This window comes from Orycteropus afer, unplaced genomic scaffold (assembly GCF_000298275.1).
Source record: "Orycteropus afer afer isolate SDZICR_OR568_19922 unplaced genomic scaffold, OryAfe1.0 scaffold00045, whole genome shotgun sequence".
NCBI classification, from domain to species: domain Eukaryota; kingdom Metazoa; phylum Chordata; class Mammalia; order Tubulidentata; family Orycteropodidae; genus Orycteropus; species Orycteropus afer.
Genome location: NW_006921632.1, coordinates 15,661,517 through 15,684,678, shown reverse-complemented (window position 1 = coordinate 15,684,678; position 23,162 = coordinate 15,661,517). Strand labels below are relative to the sequence as shown.

The 23,162-nt window shown below is 37.5% G+C and overlaps 1 protein-coding gene across 1 annotated transcript in view; it reads left to right on the top strand.

Moving 5' to 3' along the window:
- The window catches only part of CNTN1 (contactin 1), a 190,662-nt gene that overhangs the window by 24,119 nt on the left and 143,381 nt on the right, over positions 1-23,162 (top strand). Inside the window, exons 6-12 of the mRNA XM_007937988.2 lie at positions 2,901-3,000; positions 3,918-4,099; positions 11,645-11,769; positions 12,443-12,560; positions 14,332-14,482; positions 19,463-19,590; positions 19,887-20,062. Coding sequence (XP_007936179.2) covers positions 2,901-3,000; positions 3,918-4,099; positions 11,645-11,769; positions 12,443-12,560; positions 14,332-14,482; positions 19,463-19,590; positions 19,887-20,062 — 980 coding nt within the window. The remainder of the gene's footprint in view (positions 1-2,900; positions 3,001-3,917; positions 4,100-11,644; positions 11,770-12,442; positions 12,561-14,331; positions 14,483-19,462; positions 19,591-19,886; positions 20,063-23,162) is intronic.

Here is a 23,162-nt window from a genome sequence, read left to right as displayed (position 1 = left end):
AGATTGGGAAATCTACTTCTGTAGTGATAACACCTCAGAAGCCCAAGGAGGGGTTGCTATGAGTCGGGTCCAACTTTACATTAGTTTTATCCTAATCCTGCCTCTATGCTCATGTGACCAAGTTCAAGCTTCTGAGGCAATACTGGCTTCAGAATTGACAGATTTAGTTTGGCTCTTGCTGCTACCTCTAAATATTACAAGACAATAGAGAAAGTGCCATAATATCATGAGATTCCACTTGTATTACTCTCCTCAAGACAGGGGCCATATGGCTTTTATTCTGTAAATATGTGTTGACTCTCCTTTTTTCCCTCCACACTCTTGGGGGATGCTGTTACTCCCTATGTCAGAGAGAAAAGCCATTATACAAAATCTCTCTTAATTATCTTTTCTATTTATTTTCTTACTTCTTGTCTCAGTAGAAGAATGTTTATCCTCTGGTTCAAGTTTTTTCTTCCAGCTGCTCTGGTTCACATCCATTTGATTCACTTAGAGACTTCACTAGTTCACTTATTTCCATTCTAAGCTGAATATTCTAACACATCCCCACCCCTTTTTCTCTGCTTATTTTTTCCTCTTCAGTGTAAACAGTTCTTGAATAATCACAATGACTGCCTACTTATCAAATCTAAAGGACACTTTTCAATTCTTATTCCATTTGAACTTTGATACTGTCCATCTCTTCTGCCTGTCTTCATATCTCCCTTCTACTAATTCCCCTTATCACTTGCCTCTACCTAGTATCCCTCTCACTCTGCCATCAAGTCAATTCCAACTCGCAGTGACACATAGGGTTTCCAAGGTTATGAATCTTTATGGAAGTAGATTGCCTCATCTTCCTGCCATGGAGCAGCTGGTGGGTTTGAACCACAGAACTTCTGGGTTAGCAACCAAATGACTTACCCACAAAAATGAAACAAACCCATTACCTTCAATTCAATTCTGACTCATAGTAACTCTATAGGACAGAGTAGAACTGCTCCAAAGGGTTTCTAAGGCTGTAACTCTTTATGGAAGCAGACTTCCACATATTTCTCCCATGGAGAAGCTACTGGGCTCTAACTGCCAATCTTTCACTTAGCAGCCAAGAGCTTAATCACTGTATCACCAGGGCCCCTAGTATTCTTCTACTTCTCTCTAATATTCTACCCAATATCATCTACTATGCTACTATCTATTCCTGGATATTATCATCCAGGTACACATTTTCAACAGTAGCTCTAAGCAGATGACCCCAAATTCACATCTCTAAAACTTTCCCCAGTGCTTTGATTTTTCTATTAATTCTAGTTACCATCTTTTGATCTTTAATTCTAGTTATCTTGTCACACAGAAGGTTCTCAAGCATGTTAAGCTCAAAGTGTTCCAAACACATTTGCTATCACTCCTCTAAATCTCTTCTTTTGTTATTCTTCCTCTTATTTAGCAACGTATTTCTAGTAACTCAGAATAGCATTCTTAATCATCAACTCCTCTTTCCCTCTGCTCTTCAAGACAGCTAATCCAGTGGTATAAAATTAATATGTGAGCATCAGTACAGTTTTGGAGAAATGCAGAACCCAGAAATACTGATTCAGCAGGCCTGAGATCAGAACCAGGAAAATCGACAGTTTCAACAAACATACCAGGTGATTCTGATGAATTGGGTCTTTGGTCTACACCTTGAGAAACATTCATCCAAGTGGCTGTCTTGTTGATTCTGTCTTTAAAATACAACTTGTATCTATTTTTCCCTTTTGCTCTAACTGTGGTTGTGCCCTAGTTCAGGACTCCAGTTGCATTGCCTGGAATAATGAATCAGCCTCCCTTAGATCTTTGACTCTTGAAGACGTTTCTTTATCCACGCTCCATCCTTTTCAAACTGCCAACAAGGTTCTCTACTTAAACCAAAGTTAAGATTTATATTACTCCTCTTTCTAAAACCCACTGGTAGTTAGGTACTGAGGAAATTAGTCTTAAAGTCTTTAACATCACATATCAAGACCTTCCAGACTATGGATTCAATTTCATCTTTCATTACAAATATAACAATGTTGTTTGAGTTCCTAGACCTTTATTCTTTCTATGTCCACTCTTAGAGCTTTAGTGTAATATGTTATTTCCTCATATCAAGCCAGTCTAGTTCAAACACCATTCTGTCTGAAATTCCATAGCTCCTGCACACTGCCAGTGATCTTCCTTGGCTGCCACTCTTCCAGGCCACTTATTTGTTTTGTCTTATTCAGGTCCTTTTTGCCTGTTTGCCTTTTTCTCATTGTACAGTGTAATGTACACACTGTCATAATCTTAAACAATGTATTTTACCATTCTGAGTCTATTTACCTCTCTGTAAGATTGAGGTAGTAACACATCTTTCAGGTCTGCTATGGGAAATAAAGTATCATTGAGAACCATAATGATGTTGAATATTTTTTTTCTTCTTTCTCTCCTTCCTTTTTTTCAACTTGTTTGCCCTTTGCCTTCATTTCCATGGATGTGTCTTTCTTTTTTCTCCCTCTTTTCTTGCTTTGTGTCCTCCTTTTCCATTCTCCCCCCTTCTTTTTTCCTTTATCTGTCATTTCCCATCTTTTTTCTCTTAATTCTTGTGTCTCATATAGCACCTGGCACAGTGTTTAGATATATTTGATGTTCCCTAAAAAATTCGTGAATTTTTTTAAATGAATTAAGTCAGATTGGTTATGCACAATTAAAAGCTTAATAAATAATTAACCTCACACCGTATACATAATATATACAAACAAACAAATCTATATGGTGTCCCATGATAGGATACTTTCCAGTATCTCTGCAGAGAAAAGCCTTCCACGTTGAAGCAATTCTAATTATAAAAATTACAATGCTTAAAATATAAGAACACTATTCTGCTTAATAACAAATATTTATATTTCTTTTAATATCAGGAACAACAAAACCGTATCCTGCTGATATTGTAGTTCAATTTAAGGACATATATACATTGATGGGCCAAAATGTGACTTTAGAGTGTTTTGCTCTTGGAAAGTAAGTATATTTATATATTCAGTTAACATATATAGAAACAGTGGCCTCATTAGTGTTGGTGTCACCCAGTGCCGTAAGTCATGGTGTTACCCTGCCATGGACCTCCACCTGTACCAGACCATAAGCATCCTTAGTAATCATTTATTATCACTTTTAATCATAGAACAATATGTGATAAATATAGTTGTAAACTGCTTAAGTGTAACATTTCTTAGAGTTACATGAATACTAACAAAATTATTTCATAAAGTCTTTCTACATTGAAATACAACATTATTGTTACAGCCTTGCTAGTTACTAAGTGCAAGCCATTTTTTAATTTTTCTCCTACTTTTATTTTAATTACAACTTCATTCTCAAAAAAGTTATTTATATAGGTTCATAAATACTAGTTACCACAATATTGTAGCTAAAATACCAGAAAATTTGACAAAATCAGCAACTATAAAAACACCAGCAGCAACAAAAATATTGTGTGCCTGTAACATGTGCAGACAAAACCATGTGATTCAAAGCACCACTGTGATTGGATAATTATGACAGCTGTGACCTGAGCACATTTAGAAGGTTCAAACAGTAAATTAGCATAAGAGTGTTGGCCTTGCATGTATAGATACATAAAAGCTGGATTGACAAAAAATGTTTTTGTTTATAAAATTACAGGAATATTTTTATTAAAAAAAATAGTAAACTTCTGCTGAAACACTGCACAAAAATTTTATAGACATTCATTTTGTTATCACCCCCTCAGAGTGTCTGTAGCCCCTGCACCCCCTAAGGATGCCACTGTATAGAAAGACATTAATTTGTATACCATTTTAGGCAATAAATGATATAAATATTTAGCAATAAGAATAAACAAAGTTATTGTTTTTTAAACTTTGTGGACTCTTAGCACTTGTGTCTTTTGTTCAAAGTCCTGTTCCTGATATCCGGTGGCGGAAGGTCCTAGAACCAATGCCAAGCACTGCTGAGATCAGCACTTCTGGGGCTGTCCTCAAGATCTTCAATATTCAGTTAGAAGATGAAGGCATATATGAATGTGAAGCTGAGAACATCAGAGGAAAGGACAAACACCAAGGAAGAATTTATGTCCAAGGTAGAAAATTATTTTAGTATTCTATACATTTTATTTATAGCAATTTCCCATACTTGAAAAACTCCTATATAATGATTAATAGTTTTTTTTAAAACAGCAGTGTATATTACATTATGCAGGAAGATGAAGCATTTATTTTTGTCTAACTAAGTCACAAATATCGGTCAGAGAATTTACCAACTTTTACCATTAGTATCATAATTAAGAACAATGGATTGATTGTAGTGTTTTTGATGATTTTTAGGATATACAATTATTGTAACTTGTTTATATTGTGGGACCCTTTTTCTTATGCTCTTTTTTTTTTTAATACTTATTTATTTGTAATAGAACCTATGTGTTATGACTTAGTTTAACTCAGTGGTTTTCCAACTTAAGCTTGCATAAATATTACATGGAATGCTTGTTAAAACACAAATTGATGGGCTCCCACTCTCAGAGTTTCTGATGGAGAAGATCTGTTGTGGGGCCCAAGAAATTGAATGTCAAATATGTTAGCTTCAGATGATGCTATGGCTATTGGTCCTCGAATCACGCTTTGAGAACCACTGGTTTATGAAGTTACTAATGCAATACTCATGGTGGAAGTACTTGATTTGCATACATTTAAGTAAACTTATTTATCAGAAGATAAAATTTTTATTTTTGTCTTGGGCAATACTTGAAATTTTATAGGATACAGTCATCTCCTTATTTCCATAATGTAGAACTGGGTGGTGAACACAATTGAGTAAACTTCGACTGCTTCAACAGTATCATTAATTTAAAGAACAAGTGTATTTTGGGTGTCTTCTCAGATCCAGGCACTGTGATAGGAACAAGGGTTGTTAGGTAAAGGAAACACTTTCATTGCCCTTGAAGAATTCATACAATATACAAACAATTCTATACAAGTAAAACATACAAACAAGCCTATAATACACACATAAACAAGTAACTTTAACGAAAACCAAGACAGCATAATCTGGGCATTTGCATGAGATATTAGTAAAACACATGGGAAGGCACCTTAAACCATACTGAGAAAATGGGTGATAAGAAAACTGGGATGCAGGGATATAGTAGAGCTGACAAGGGACAAGGTTGTAGTCACTTCTTGGTCATAGCCAGCTACCCAGAGGAAGTGAGTTGTTGGAACTGTGGGCTCGTGGTCGCAGGGGACATCAAGCTCAATTGGCCTAACATACTAACAAAAACATTGTTCCACATCCTACTTTGGCAAGTAGCTACTGGGATCTTAAAAGCTTAGAAGCTGCCATCTAGGTGCAATGATGATTCTCTCCTTGTCCAGAGTAAGGAAGAATGAATAAAACCAAAGCACATGGAAACAATTAGTCCAAGTGGCTGTACACCATGCAATCTTCAGCCTATATGACAATGAGATCAGAAGTGCTAGATGGTACCTGGCTACCACTGCCAACTGCTCTGAGGGAGATCTATGTAGGAGATCCTGGATGGAATGGGAGAGTGGTGTGCAACAAAACTCAAAATCATAAAAAAAAAAAGAGAGAGAGAGACCAGGTTTGCTGGTCTGACAGAGCCTGATGGAATCCCTGAGACTATGGCCCCTACCTGCCTTTCAGGTCTGGAATTGAACCCACTCCCATGGCTTCCAGCCAAACAAAAGACAGACATATGAGCTGAACATTTACATTAGGTAGATACACTCCTTGGAGAGATCAATCATGGGAGAATAGAAGGGGAAGGGCTGTGTATTCACAGGGAGACAGCTCAGCGGGCAGGAGTGCATGGGAGGGAAGGACAGAGGAAAGAAGTAACTATGGGGAGGAAGTGGGAGGGGAGCTATTGCATTGTGGGAAATTACAGTCATTGTTATGGGACAAAGTGTATGTAAGCTGCTGTATGGAAAGTGAATTTGCTCTGTAAACTTTCACCCAAATCACAATAAAAATTAAACAAAACAAACAAACAAACAAACAAACAAAAAAAACCTGAGATGATATTTTAGCCAAATAGGAATACCAAAATAGGGAAAGGGTCAAAAGCAACCCCCCTGGTACCTCTGAATAACAAGCCCCTCCTCAGACCCCCAGGCCTGTTACACAAGGAGAAGTTAGGTCACTCCATTTTTCCAGCACATGCAGCCTTTCCAACATCTTCTACTTAGAACCCACCAGGATGAGGTGCATTTTGCCTTTGCCTCTTCACTTCATTCTCCATGAGAGCCCAACTTCCGTGGCCCAGTCACAGTTTGCACTCTAATGCCTACACACCTTTGTGCATTTCCAGGTCAGCCCTATCTCCTACCTATCCCCAATCAAACATCCCTACACTGTGGTCTCTGGAACACACAGTCCCCTACCAGCAGAATCACCTATATTTTCAACTTGTGCTCTGAATGTTCCCTTCATCTTTTTAGTCTGCCTGAAACTTGGCTCTCCCTTTAAGACACTGCTCTCTCTGGGGCCTTTTCAGGCAGTGACTATTTTTCTTACACAGCTTCATTTCACTTGACTTGCAGTGTGCCTGCCTTCCATGTCCTTATTGCCAGTTTTAGACCACCTTCCTTTTATGATCCAGTTAACAATCTTACAGGATCAGACCATGCTTATCCCTCCTGTGGCAGACAAAAAAAAAAAACAAAAACTCACTGCCATCAAGGTGATTGGACTCATAGCGACCCCTCCCTGGGTTTCCCAGGTAGTATCTCTATGGAAGTAGATTGCCCAATCTTCCTTCTGAGGAGTGGCTGGTGGGTTTGAACCGCCAGCCTTCTGGTTAGCAGTCAAATACCTCAGGCACTACACTACCAGAGCTCCTTTTTAATCAGCAGAGAGCTTTTAAGCCTTGCACCATAAGAGCTTCTAAACTCTGACTCCTATAATCCTTTAACTCTACCAGGACCCATAACCATTACCCCTACTATATTTTAACTGTCTCTCATCTCCCCTAGTCCCCCTGTCCCATCTCCTAAATCTGTGATCAATCATTATCATTACCCTTCATTCCCTCTCAGCTCACTCACCTCTCTTCACTTTGTCACACTACCTTGACAAAAGATTTAATCCTGGATAAATCTGTCTGAAAAGGTGAATCCAGGAACTTGCATATGATTCGAGATAAACACCACCATGCTGATTGGTCCATTTTAAATTAATGATGACTAACTTTAAGTGAATCCTTAATATTGCCTGGCAATTACGCAACATTTTCCTAGCCCCCTTATTTCCTACTCTTATATTACTGCTTCATAGCTTCACCCCTTTCTCCAAATCCATTAATACCTCTTCCCCAGCCTTACTCTCAGCTGATAACTTTACTTTCTATTTCACAGAGGAAATGAGAGTAATAAAAAGAGAATGTCCACAAATACTCACCCCACATCTATCCATTAACTGCATCTCCTTCCATATTTATTACTCTGGATTCAAGCATTATCCGAGGCCAGAACCTCCACTTGTGAACAAAATACTACCCCTATAACTTACTTAAGAATATTGCTCCAATAAGCTGTTCCATTGTGGGAAATTGCAATGTCATGAGACAAAGTGTATGTGAGCTGCTGTATGGAAAGTGAATTTGCTCTGTAAACTTTGACCAAAATCACAATAATTTTTTTTTTTTTAAAAAAGGAATATTGTTCTAACAAGTTTCACTTCTCTACAGCAACTTTTATTCTTCACGAGGGAATTCCCATCAGCATATAGAGTCTGTTATTTCTTCCTTATTTAGAACCCTCTTTTCAACTCTAGCTCCATTTCTCTTCGTCTTGTCCACCCAAAAAGGTAATTATTATTTTTTTTCAATCTTGAAAGATTTGTCTATACTGTCTAAACATGTGCCTTTAATTTCTGCTATCCTTTAAATGCACTCAACTTGATTTTCATTCCCACCCTACCACTAAACCTTTCTTTTCTAGGTTACCAAACAACAGCCTTGCTATTAAAACTAATGGTCAATTCTCAATTGTATCTCACCTGACCTATCAGCTGCAATAGACACGATTAATCCTTCTTTCCTCATGATGTATATTCTGTGTTTGGCTTCTGAAACCCCATATTTTATTAATTTCTTACCTCATTCTCATTGTCCTTTGCTGTCTCTTCCTCTAACTCCATGCCCTTTTAATATTTGAGGGCTTAAGGTTTGGTTTTTGAGTCTCCTCTCTCTTTCAGTCACCCCGTTATGATCTCATTCATGGCCATAGGTTTTACACCATTTATAACCTGGCAATGTAGCCATGCACATGCAGCCTTTCCAACATCCAACCACCCTGATAACATTCACTTATCAAACTTAAGGAGAAAATTGAATCCTGATCTTTCTCTAAACCTGTTACTTTTAGGCTTTTATTCATAACAGGTACAATCAGCCTGTCTTTCTATTTGTTCAGACCAAAAACTTTGGTCTTGCCTTAATTTTCCTCTTTCTCTCATGCTCATCTACCTCATTTATCAAGAAATTTTAGCACTCTACCATGAAATACTGTGGGAAGATGACACTTCTTACCACTTACACTACTATCCCCTGGTCCATATCATCATCATATCTTGCCTGCATTGTTGCCATAGCATTTGAACAGCTTTCTACTTTGTCCACTCTCTCCTGTTGTTTATTCTCAACCCAGTAGCCAGACTGATTCTTTTAAAAACTTAAGTCAGATCATGGGATTTCTTTGTTTAAAAACTCTCCCTTTTGATTTTAAGTAGAATCACTTTATAAGCCTACAAGGACCCAAATAGTCTCCCCTTGGCCTCAGTTCCCTCTCTCATTTCCTCCTTGCTGCTGTTTTCCTGCTCTTATCTTCGGCCACACTGGAACTCTCATGGTTTATTGGATATCCAAGGCCCCTCTCAACTCAGAGCACTCCATCTTCCTGCTGCCTAGAAGGCCATCCCCATGGATACTGGTACAACTGGCTTCTTTGCCTTCTGTAAACTTTGCTTTTCTGTCAGCTCAGTACAGGGAGTGCCGACCACTTGATTGAATGTTCCATTAATTCCCTGCACTGCTATTTTCTATTCCTCTTTGCTGCTTAGTTTTTGATATAACATTTATTCCTTCTAGTATACTATAGCTTTGGATTATTATTATTATTATTATTATTATTATTATTTCCCACTATCTCATCCCCAAAATTTTAATCTCCATGAGGTCAGATATTTTTTTTTCACTAATTTGTTCACTACTTTATCTCACTTAAAAATCTATGTGTCCTATTTTTAGTACCCAATACATTTTTTGAAAATATGAAAGGGATAGCATGAAAATAAAAGACATGGTGGTGAGAGAAACATGGTGTGTGGCTCCACAAACACTTCAGAGTTAACTGGAGGATAACATGGGAGACAGTACATACTGGAGGCTAACATGAGAGATAGAATGTATCCTACAGAAAATCTTGACTTTCTTATATATTTCCTTATAAAGATGGAGTGGCCTCCTGTGGGTAGGAACATTTTGGTTAGACCCTTTAGTTTTTGTAATTAAAGCTACCACTCTTTACCAGTTTCTAAAGCTTATTGATCTGTTTTTACTAAACACATTAAGAAAATTGCACTCCAGGTCTTCAGCAGAGGTAAGAATTCTTCACTGCCTAATACCTAATTCCTTTGAAGAACCAAGGTGACAGAGCAAATATTTACAGGAAATAATTCAAAAGAACTATTATTTCTTTTTTATTAATGAGGCATTCTAATTTTATTATTAGGTCAAATCAACCAGGTTTACATACCATGTATCCAGATGATTCATTTATTTTTTCTTCTCATTGCATTATGTAATGTGATAGCTCTGTGTCACCTGTGTGAGACCAAAGCAGAAAAGGTGTTGATAATCCTGTATTTATGTATTGCTAAGATGTGTACAAAATAAAATCACTACCAATTACTACTAACATATCCACATATTCAATTTTAAAAAATCATCTCCAAGACCAGAAGAACTAGATGGTGCCTGCTACCATTGTCAACCACTTGGAAGAGGATCTATGTAGGAGATCCTGGATAGAGAGGCAGAACAATGCGGAACAAAAGTCAAAATCATTTGAAGAAAAAAAAAAGGGGGGGATCAGGTTTGCTGGTGCAATAGAGCCTGGTGGACCCACTGAGACTATGGCCTCTAGCTGCCCTTCAGATCTGGAATTGAACCCACACCTATGGCTTCCAGCCAAACAAAAGACAGGCATATGAGTTGAACATTTACCTGAGGTAGATCACTCCTTAGAGAGAACAATCATGGGAGAAAGAAGGGCTGCTTATGCACAGGGAGACAGCTCAGGGGGCAGGAGTCCATGGAGGGATGGACACAGGGAAGAGGTAACTATCAGGAGGAAGTGGAAGGGGAGCTGTTGCATTGTGGTAAACTGTGGTCAATGTCATGAGACAAAGTGTATGTGAACTGCTGTATGGAAAGTGAATTTGCTCTGTAAATCTTCACTCAAATCACAATTAAAAAAATTAAAAAAAAAATCATCTCCATATGTTGCAAACAAAATGTAGTAAGTTAAAAAATAAACTAAATCAGAATATGTATGTTATAAAAAATGAATATACTTATATATATTTACACATATATAATATTGATGGGCTTTAGAAAACTCATAAAAATGTTTTGTATTTTTTATTTTTTCTGCATGTCAAATATTTTCTATAGCATGTGTATGTTACTTATGTCATTAAATAAATATAATAAAATTTCTAATTTTCAAAGAAAATTAAAAGGTTACTCTCCTCTCAGAATCTTATCCTCCTTCTTTTTTTTCCATTAATTAATTTGAGGATGGTGCAGGATCAATCAGCATTTCATTCTGTTGTACATAGGGTTGCTATGAGTTGGAACTGACTCAACGGCAAGTAACAACAACAATTGAGCTAATGAACTTAAATACTCAAAAAAAAAAAAAAAAATCCCTAAAAGATTGTTTGCTTGCATGCACTCTAGAAATATATTTAACATTTATTTTTTGTTTGGGAAATTCCTAGGATATTTTCTTTGCCATAAGTAGATCTGATCAAATAATGTGAAGCTGAGATCAATTCCACTCATGCATGGATTTTACCAATGATATTTACTGTGTAGTTTGTAATATGTAAGGGTATTTAAGTGACCAAGTCATGCTTCTGGTTCTAAAATGAGGTGTTACCATGGCAGCTAGCTCAAAGTTCCATCACAAAAAAGATAATATATAAAGCTGAGTGAGTGGTAAAAATTATCTTTATCCAAAAACAGAGGAGATAGTATCATAATCAATTATAATATCATTCTTTAAAACCTCAGTTGTTATTTTAAAAAAACAATTATGGAAAATGCATAAATTATTTTAGTGTTATTCATGAATTAGCTTTCCAATAAAACATGGTCCACAGATAGGAAAATAATTGTGAATTAGATTATAGTTACCTCATTAAAGCTTATCTGAAGATATATAGAACTTCAATACCAATGCTCTAACAGTAATTTTAGATCTCAAACAATATCTGATGACTGTTTTTCAGAATAAGGTTAACTAAATGTAATATTTATCTAGATTATGATAGATGTTGAGGCACACATTTGGCATTTACAATGTACTTTACTTTTTAGCATATCCTGAGTGGGTAGAACATATCAATGACACAGAAGTGGATATAGGCAGTGATCTCTATTGGCCCTGTGTGGCCACTGGCAAACCCATTCCTACAATCAGATGGCTGAAAAATGGATATGCGGTATGTATGTTGAAATGTCTTGCTACTCTCAACATGTCTGGGCAACATTTCCGGGTGGTCCTGGGATAAATGTAGCATGAGTGTCAATAGAATGATACTTGGGCCCTAAAATACAAATACTTCTTAAAAAAAAAAAAAAAGAAAGAAAAAACTAACAATACTTAACATGAAATATCTTCCTTGAACTTAAACAACTTTCTATAATCTTATCTTTACCTTCTTTCTCTCCCTTATTTTTTCCTCTGTTCCACTTTTCTCCCTCTTCCTACTCATCCATATCCACTACCTGATATGACCCTCTTTTTCTTGCCACTGTTTCCCTAACTCCACAGAAGCATAGGTAAGAGTGCAGCTCTAAGTCCTACCTTTAGCCCCGGGGACAAGTAGCAGCAGTGGGATCCTTCGCTACCTTCCCACTGTAATCTCCCATTGGGGCCAAGAGGGAAAAAGGTGTACTCTCAGCTCTGTAAGATGAATAGAACAAGAGCCACTGGGCATGGTAAGTGGGTTTTACTTCCCCATGCCATGAAAATCCCACTCCACTTGCCTTAAATCACAGTGGGGACAGATGAAAATAGTGTATCAAAATTAAAGATAACCAAGCACAAACCTAAACGAAAGCATTTTGATTAAAGTTTATGAAGAATATATGTTTAATTTGTGTTCTTTTCAGTATCATAAAGGAGAATTGAGACTGTATGATGTGACTTTTGATAATGCTGGAATGTACCAGTGCATAGCTGAAAACACACATGGAGTCATTTATGCAAATGCTGAGCTGAAGATCTTGGGTCAGTATCATTTCTAATTGTGGTTAAATGTTCAGCAAAAAATAACATATACACACACAATGGTCATAGGGTATCCATAGATTATATTGAAATTCACATTACTTTCTTGAATAGCTAAAGTTAAAAACTTTTAAAATGTGGTTTGGAGTAGATTGATATTTTTGTTTTTCCTTTTACTAGAGAATATTAAATAGAGAAAAGTAACTAATGTTTTTTATATTGGTTGAAAATTCTAACTACATGTATGTTCTTACTAAATTAAATTGCAACTTCGTTTTATTTTTTAACTGAGCAACTTGAACTCTATAATAAATTTGAGGCACCATGGAGTGTAATAATTTCTAACATATTTTAAAAATAATTAAGTGAAATCTATACCTGCCAACTTATATAAGTCTTGTACTCTCCTACATCTGGACAGGTAAACACAGTCTACAGAATCCCAAAACAATGCAGACTGTTGTTACAATGCTGCATCTGATGAGATGAGTTTTTAGTACTTTCTGGTTTTATCAATCTCCAAGTCACATGTCCTACAGTTACTATTTCAAACCTTTAGGATATCCTCAAGCCCCATACTCCTCCCTGACTCCTCTTTTTATATTGTTTTCTTTTTTCTCCATGAAAATTGAAATCCTTTGGCATGAAATATTTCATCTTCTAATAGCTCACTCAAAACTATCTCTTCACTGCACTTGTCCTTTTAATACTCTTCATCTAGAGGAAGAAGTGTATCTCCTCCTTATCCAAAGGCAATCCGTTTACCTCTGATTCATATTCATTCCTTTTCACTTTCACTGACACTTGGTATCAACAGCTATCACTTCTCTGATATTTTTAACCCTAACACATGCATATGTGATCTCACCTGTTGCACCATAGAACTCCACAGGGTTTTCAAGGCTGTGACCTTTCAGAAGCAGATCACAAGCCTTTCTTCCAAGGCACCTCTGGGTGGTTTTGAACCACCAACCTTTTGCTTAACTGTTTGTGCCATCCAAGAACTTCCTAAATTTGAGATAACAAAAAAAAAAAAAAAAAATACCTCACATCCATTAAGTCAATTTTGACTCATAGAGAGAGCCCCATTGGGTTTACTGAAGTAGATTGCCTCATCTTCCTTCAGCAGAGCTGCTGGTGGGTTTGAACTGCCAACCTTCCGGTTAGCAGTCAAATGCCTCAGACACCACACCACCAGAGCTCCTTACATTGGAGATAGTAGCACTTAGTTAAAATGTGGTTGAGAGGACTGGCCATGACTGTATGTTAATGTTCATAGAGGTAATCAATCCCTCCAGCCTTTCATCTAACTTCCTTTGTGGAACTGACACAAAACAATTGAATTACATGTAACTTTCATGGTAAGTTACATATATACAACATTTTGTTAGGATGAAAGTTTATAAAACTTAATCCAGTTATCAAGAACTATACATTTGAAGTGGGTAAATTTTATGATTTGTAAAATATAAATAGAATTGTTAGGTACAAGAAAATGTATTAGGTATGACATTTTTATTAGTCATGGCTGATAATATTTGGTGAGATTAATGTTTTCTACTACTCGGAAGGAAGATGGAGCAATCTACTTCTGTAGAGATACTGCCTCAGAAACCCAACGAGGGGTCACTATGAGTCAGGACCAACTCGACAGCAGTGAGTTTATTAACCAATAAAGGAATAAAAGACATTATATTCCAGAGGGAAATATTATTTGTTTTTCCATTTTTTTTTAACAAAAGAGAAAAATGGTAATTTGTTTTTCTTTTAGCTTTGGCTCCAACTTTTGAAATGAATCCTATGAAGAAAAAAATCTTGGCTGCCAAAGGAGGAAGGGTTATAATTGAATGCAAACCTAAAGCAGCACCTAAACCAAAATTTTCATGGAGTAAGGGGACAGAGTGGCTTGTAAATAGTAGCAAGTAAGTAGAGAGAACTAGAAATTCAATTACAATTCACTATTTTGGAAAGAATTTTTTCATAGAGACTTGTTTTTGTATTGAAATCTGAATGTTGTTTGTTCCAACTTCTCTCCACAGGAGCTAATAATTCTAAAGCAAACAGAAATAGTTACCATTCACCATCAGAATCTATTACAATTGAGTTTCAATTCTTAGGATCCTATAATTTATAAGGAATTTAAAAAGTTGAGTCTTTGAGATTCTTTTATACATTGTCTAAGGTCTCTCAGTTTATGAACTCCTGGGAAATAAATAGAATCTAACTTTTTTTTTTTTTCTTTAACATGGACATCTATATTTTTTCATATTTGATGCAATTAACTTACTTAATATTTAAGTTGGAAAATAAAAATGATGATTTCAAAGTACAAATCATCTATCTGCTGAAATCAACAGAAATTTATCATTTTCCTAATGAGTAGGCCATCTACCAATGTTTCAGTGGCTTTGGGAAAAAATTGAAAAAGGCAATTTATGAGTAACATGTATTATTTATACCAAAGTCACATGGAATAGTTTCTTTGAGTTCCTTGTTATTGTTGTTGTTGTTACGTGCCATCAAGTCGGACCCGACTCATAGCAACCCCTCCTTGGGTTTCCAAGGCAGTATCACAATGGAAGTAGATTGCTCCATCTTCCTTCCAAGGAGTGGCTGGTGGGTTTGAACCGCCAGCCTTCTGGTTAGCAGTCAAATACCTTAGGCACTATGCTACCAGAGCTCTTTTGAGTTCCTTAGAAGATGTTATGTATACAGCAAGTACTAAATGGCAGAGGAGAGAACCTGAATGGGGAAGAGAAGAAATAGGTAAGGAGCAGGGATATATATTCCAGGCAATAACAGCAGTATGTGCAAAGGTCCTAAGGCAAGGAATATGAGATGTGTAAAGAATTCCAAGAAGTAAAATCAGTATGGCTGGTCTTTAGATGAAAATGGCAAGTAGTTTTAAGAGATGAGGCATACTAAGTCAGATCTTACATGCTAAGGGGTTTGGGCTTCATCTAAGAACAACTGAAATGTCAAAGGTATAAATAAGGGAAGAATGAGGTAGTTTTTGCTTTTTAAAGGTAATATTCTGAGAAAAAAAAGTAGAAACTAGATTTTCTTCACAATAATTCAATAAAGTAAGTAAGGTAGACCCTTTTTTGATATGTAGAAACCTGGGAAGTTAAAGTGACCGCCAGAAAATATATTGATAATATCCAAGCCAGAACATGCCTGTGTCATGTTGGCATGGAAGTAGACCATGACAATACAGTTATCTGCTTGAGATGATCACAAGTTTGGCGATATACAGGAGGGAAGGAATGCAGTGGCAGTAGTTGCTGCCTTGATCACATTAACCTTTAAAGTTCATGTGTTTTACATAAAAGTTATTAAGACTTTTGCAAAACTGGTATTAGAAGAGTAAATATAAAAGGATGAGTCAATGTGTTTAATTTGCTGCTGAAACATTAATGATCAGACAATGAGCAACCCAGAAACCTTGATCAAAGGGTAGCTCCATTCTAGGTGTTCATTCATTAACAACAAATAGCACAGCATTCCATATTGGTCTTAGCTCTCTCCTCTTGGTAATATAATCTTGCCCAGATTTTGATGAGAACCAGAGTCCTGGGCTTCTCCAACAAAGTACCAGAACTGTTTTCAGGGACTTCTATTTCCTAATTTATCAGCATATATTCAAAAAAGAAAGGAAAACCTAGGTTCTAAAAATCTCTTTCTTTGGCTCTGTTTCAGTATTTTTAAAGCCTTTGATTCAAGTTGTATTACTTTCTTGATGAAAACGTCTACAAATCTAATTGCTGTTCAGTACACTAATCCATGAATATGAGTCAGGTCCGACTCATAGTGACCCCTCTTTGGGTTTCCAAGGTGGTATCCCTCTGGAAGTAGATCGCCCAATCTTCCTTCTGAGGAGTGGCTGGTGGGTTTGAACCATTAGCCTTCTGGTTAGCGGTCAAATGCCTTAGGCACTACGCCACCAGAGTTTCTGTTATAAAATGTAGTCAAATAACCTGAGATACACTTTATAATAGATATAGTATTTCGTGTACAAATAAGTTTGAATGTTATATAAAGAAAAGTTAAACAATTATTTTTAGGGAAATAAAATATTTCTAATTGAAAAAGATTATGCAAGAGGTAAGTAAATGACTGTCCTTAAACATAAATGTAGTCTCATTCTGATACTAATTATGTACCATGTAAGGAAGTTAATTTTATTCCTGGCTGTTGTTGTGTTGTTATGTGCCGTCAAGTCGGCCCCGACTCATAGCGACCCCTCCTTGGGTTTCTGAGGCAGTATCACTACGGAAGTAGGATTGCCCAACCTTCCTTCCGAGGAGTGGCTGGTGGGTTTGAACTGCCAGCTGTCTGGTTAGCAGGCAAGTGTCTTAGCCACTATGCTACCAGAGCTCCCTTAAGAGGTGGCCCGTCTACCTGGTGGGGAGTGGCCGATGGGTTTGAACTGCCAGCCTTGGGTGTGGCAGCTGACTGCCCGAGGCCCTGAGGCCATCCCCGGGGGCCTATTCCTGGTTAGTGACATGTAAATGGCTTTTCCTATATTTTCTATCAGTAGGGAGAGGGCAAGAATCTTGAGTTATAATTAAGCTCTTAACTGTATGATTTTGTGTTGTGCTCAAAGGATTTCTTCAATAGAATTTTATTTTTTTTTACTTGCTAATTTTGACTGCTACCAGCTCCAAAATGAGTTTTATCTAATCTATTTATGTGTAAAAAGCTCCGAGATTCTCTGCTATTCCAGAACTGATATCTTTCACAAATTAGTAAATAAGGTGCAGGTTACCCTGAAATAATTCTGGTAATAATAAATGAATAATTTGTGTAAGACCAGATTTTTCCTAGTTTGATTGACTGCTTATCCATATCATGTTATCTGGAAATAAAGATAAGATCCTAAGACTTTCATCTATATTGATTTAAGAGCAAAGACCATTATTATTTTAAAAAAACAAAATTCAAGTTTTCTAAATATTCTGACTAAAAATTAATTTTACTGACCTGGGAAAAGTACCTGAAATGTAACCCAACCAACCCCCTGCCTTCAAGTCAATTCTGACTCATACCAACCCAATAGGATGGAAGAGACCTGTCCTTTAGGGTTTCTAAAGCTGTAAATCTTTATGGAAGCAGACTACCTCATCTTTCTCTCACAGAGCGGCTAGAGGGTTCTAAGCTGAACCTCTGGTTAGAAGCCAAATGCTTTAACCTCTGTGCCGTCAGAGGAGAGAGATATAGGACAGCAAAAATGTATCTACTCCTCATTCATCGACATGGTTAGATTCCAAAGTAGGCCATTATGCAAAAATTGGCATTATTGGAAAGTGAAGGATGACCACATTACCTCATCCCCTCACCTGTACTGTGAATGTTCTGCTGGACCCTTGAAGTCACCTGCCACCACTACCTCCCCCTACCCCACATGGCCTCAGGAGAGCTCAACCCCCACCTCTGCCTGCAGGGAAGGGCCATCCAGTCTTCCAGAGCCAGGATGGCCCAAGTGGCCACCTACATTCCTGCAGTCCCCTCTATCTCCGACTCTCACCATATTTTCAGGTTGAGTGGTCCTACTTTATTATCTCCTCAACCACCCCCAAACACCTTTCATGGCTTTGTCCATAAGTGGGAGGACCTGGGTGCCACGGGGGGGGGGGGGCGGGGATGCTCACTGCTTGGTGGGTTCCCTCTCTGGCCCCTCACTGGAACATCCTTCAGCTCTTGCTAGGTGGTCCTGTCCCCATCAGCCCCCATGTCCCATGAGAATCAATAATCCAGAGCTGCTTCTGAGGCCATGATGGCCAGGCCTGGATTCTGTCCTTGACTTTAAACAGCTGCTGCTAGCCACTCCCCACTGACCTCACCAAATAGCCTGCCCCACCCTCACCTGTGCCCATCTAGGAAGGGCTTCCAGGAAGCATAAGGGGCTACACAGGTGCTGGTCACCTGACATGGGGTCATATAACCCCAAGCATCCAAGTGCCACATCCCAGGGCTCCTTGCTCCCGGCCATCCCTGCTACCTTTCAGGACTGAAAGCTGAGGCCAGACCCAAGAGTCCCATTTCCTCCCCAGCCCGAGGGCAACCCACCTTCAGGACACTTGCTGCTGCTGCTTCAGCCTCTGCCCCCTGTCAGCTCGGAGGACCCAACAGATAGCATCTCAGCCCCACAGCCCAATTCTAGTACCCTCTCTGCTCTGCCTGGCACCCTGGTGGCTCTGGGAAAGTGTGCCCCATCCCCTCCTGGGTAGTAAAATAGTATCAATATGAATGTCATTTCTACATGCATATGGGGTCTGACCTTTAGGGACTTCAGTGTTGGTTACTGCCAGACATACATCATTAATGAGCAAAATAGTTGGATAGATTTTTACTCTTGTCATAAATGCAAAATGTGGGATAAGGATAGGTAAGTGAGGAATAGGTGTATATGCAGGAAGGCCAGTTGGAAAACTCTTCCAGTAGTCCAGTAGCTAGTTCTGAAACAACTAGTTAATTCTAAGGAAGATTATTAAAAAAAAAAAAAAAATGGCTAGAATGCTATCAATGATGGGAGAACAGAAGGGCAGTGTTTGCACAGGGAGAGAGCTGAAGGGGCTGGGAGGAGTGCATGAGATGGAAGGATATGGGGAAGGGGTAACTACAGGAAGGAAGTGGGAAGAGAGCTGTCACATTGTGGGGAATTGCAGTCAATATCATGAGACAAAATGTGTATAAAATGCTGTATAGAAAATGAATTTGTTCTGTAAACTTTCGCCTGAATCACAATAAAAATTAAAAAAAAAAGAAAAACAAACTTGATATTGTCAATTAACGTGTAAAACGTAATGACTGAAAGATAATAACCTAAGATAGATAATAATAAAGTATTTCATTAAATTAATTTTGTTAATTATGTGTGTGTGTGTGTTTCATTTCAATAGAGTACTCATTTGGGAAGATGGTAGCTTGGAAATCAATAACATTACAAAGAATGATGGAGGTATCTACACATGCTTTGCAGAAAATAATCGTGGGAAAGCTAATAGCACTGGGACTCTTGTTATCACAAGTAAGAAATCATTTGATTAATGTATTTTTAATAGTGCTTAATTTCTAATGTTCTATAAGACAGATGAATCAACTTTAAACCTCTAACTGTCCATGTATTGGTAAGTTTCCATTTTAAAAGCACTCTATGCAAGTAACTTACTTGATTTAATTACTCCTGGAATTCTAAGTTAAAATATCCATTCCTTAGCACAGAGAAATCAAAATATATTGATTTTATTCTTTCATTGTATCAGATAATATGGTGTCTCATATCTTCTTGAATTGTATTTTACTCCTTTATTTAAAAATGTATAGATCCCACACGAATTATATTGGCTCCAATTAACGCTGATATCACTGTTGGAGAAAATGCCACCATGCAGTGTGCTGCTGCGGCTGACCCCACCCTGGATCTCACATTTGTTTGGTCCTTCAATGGCTATGTGATCGATTTTAATAAAGAGAATATTCATTACCAGCGGAACTTTATGGTATGTGTTTTAAATTTCATCCTGTTAACATCCCAATGAGGTGTATGTATCTCCCTCTGCAACATCTATTACTATAATCATTTTAATGAGACTGAAAAGCAAGTTTAAAAGGCTTTTCATGGTTCTCTTTATATTAATTGTAGTAGTATTGAAACTTTTTTAAAATGGCTAACCTTAAGGGTTTTGGTAAGGAGAGTAATAAATATTCATTGATTCACTGGTGAACTTTAGGCACCTTGCCCCCCTTACTTACAATACAGTTTTCATACTGCTTTCTACTGCACCTCAGCACATATGGGCTCTGGGTTATAGCACCTTCACTTTCATTTCAAATGATCCGAAAGCATGGAACTTATACTTTGTTATAATGATTTCTTTAAAGCATTTATTTTAAAATTAAAAGCATATATTTTATTATTTGTTATTATTTTGGACACAACATATAGATGTAAGCTTTGAGAAATAGTGTAGTTTGAAGAAAGTTAAATGAATGTATTTTAAGAATTGTAAAGTATACACATATGCAATTCCTATAATTAAATATACTGATATAGAGAGTCCCTATATAAAAATAAATAAAATAGAGCAAAGACTCTAGAAGTAATGCAGGAATAACAACTTGCAGAGGAAATCATTGGCTGTCTAGGATACAATGCATTTGAAAAACCAATTTATCACTGGCAAAGGCAACCACTTAGAAGCCTAAGGACCTTTTCAGAGCAGGGCTTCAACCAGCTCATTCTGGTTTAACCCCTTGCTGAGAATTTGCCTTTCCACCCCAGATATACTGAAGCAGAATCTATGTTTAAACAAGACCCCCAAATGATTCTAATGTATACATTAGGGATCTATAAGAATTCCTTGGGGATCTTGTTAAACTGTAGATTCTCATTCGATTTATCTGTAGTGGAAAGGCAAATTCCCAGCAGGGATCAAACAGGAGTGAACTGGTGGAAGCCTTGATTTAAAGCATATAATTAATTTACTAGGAGCTCTGGTAGCGTAATGCGTAAGGCACTTGACTGCTAACCAGAAGGCTGGTGGTTCAAACCCACCAGCCACTCCTTGGAAGGAAGGTTGGGCAATCTACTTCTGTAGTGATACTGCCTCAGAAACCCAAGGAGGGATCGCTATGAGTCGGGTGTGACTCGACGGCACATAACAACAACAATTAATTTACTTAGTTTTTGTTTTAGAAGTCAATGATGGCTTAGAAGTACAATTTTTTATTGACTCAGGAAAATATTTAACATTTTTAAAGTCTTATAAAATCTGAATATTGATAATATTGATATGTATGTATTATAGTAATACATACATATATTCCAGATCCTTTTTTTTTTTTTTAATTCTTCTGGAACTTTCTACTTCTAAAAGCCAAAGCAAATTTTGAATCAAGTTAAGTAAGACTGGTTTAAACTAGATGAAGACATTTCACGTTTTTGTTAGGTAGATGCAAACAAGCAACAATGAATACGCTGTCAATGTTTGTGCCTTCCATGTGTTGACTGTTCTTCATTCAAGTTCTTGTCTTCAATTTAATTAGCCTAGCTGTAATGAGATCAGCTGTAACTGTATGTCTACAGAAAACTTACCAACTGGTTTTGTGTTTCTGAACCAAACTTACAGTTTCAAAAACAAACAAACAAAAATCCTATGAATTGGCATAGAACTATATTAAAATACTATTGTGTATTTTATAAGGCACTCTGGTGGTGCTGTGCCTAAGGCATTTGACTGCTAACCAGAAGGTTGGTGATTCAAACCCACCACCCACGCCATGGAAGGCAGATGGGGCAATCTACCTCCTTAAAGATTTGCCACCTGAGAAACTGAAAGAGGGTCCCTGTGAGTCGGAATGGACTCCATGGGAGTGGGTTTCGTTTTTGGTTTAATGTATTGTAATATTACACTGTTTGATGTATATGTCTGAAGCTAATAACCAAAAACTAAACCAAACTCACTGCCATCGAGTGGATTTCGACTCAGGGACCCTTTCTTGGGTTTCTGAGGTGATATCACTACAGAAGTAGATTTCCCAACCTTCCTTCCAAGGAGTGGCTGGTGGGTGTCATGTACTAAATCATAAACATGCCCACCATTACTGAAATTGGCACCAAGGCTTTTTAATAATTTCTTCCAAATTCTTTTTTTTTTTTTTTTGTAAGAAAAACTAATACTACTCAGTTTTTAATCATTTTAAGACGGGGGAGTGGATGGAGAGGGAAGTGGGCTAAACAGAAAGCTTAGTTTCAAAACCTAGACAGCTGAAGTTGTTTAATTCTTTAGTGTGATAAGTCGAACATCAAAAATAAAATCTAGAAATTTTATAAAATAGATATGAGCTTATACTTTTCCATGACAACAATAGTTTATACAAGTAGTTATTTAATGGCTGCCAAGAAGTTTATATACATAGATTTGGGAACTTATGTTGGCCCAAATAAGCTGCAGCTTAATATTTGCAACCTATTTATGTTCCTCAAAATAGGAAGTACATTTTTATAAAATAAACCAACCCACTGCCGTCAAGTGACTCCTGACTCATAGAGACCCTGTGTACAACAGAAGGAAACATTGCTGAGTGGTTCGCCATCCTGACCATCCTTGCTAATTTTATAGCGACTTTATAGAAGAGAATAAAACTGCCCCCTAGGGTTTCCAAGGCTGCAGAGCTTTACAGAAGAAGACTACCACATCTTTCTCCTGAAGACGGGTTTGAACTGCTGACCTTTCTTTCAGCAGCTGAGCATTTAACCACTGCGCCACCATGGCTCTTTGAGAGGTATCCTGTTGTTGTTATGTGCCTTCGAGTGGGACCAGACTCATAGCGACCCCTCCTTGAGTTTCTGAGGAGGTATCACTACAGAAGTAGATTGCCCCATCTTCCTTCCGAGGAGTGGATGGTGGATTTGAACCACCAGCCTTCTGATTAGCATTCAAGTGCCTTAGGCACTACGCTACCAGAGCTCCCAGAGAGGTACCTCTGTTGTTGTTGTTGTTGTTGTTATGTGCCATCGAGTCAGACCCGACTCATAGCGACCCCTCCTTGGGTTTCCGAGGCAGTATCACTACGGAAGTAGATTGCCCCATCTTCCTT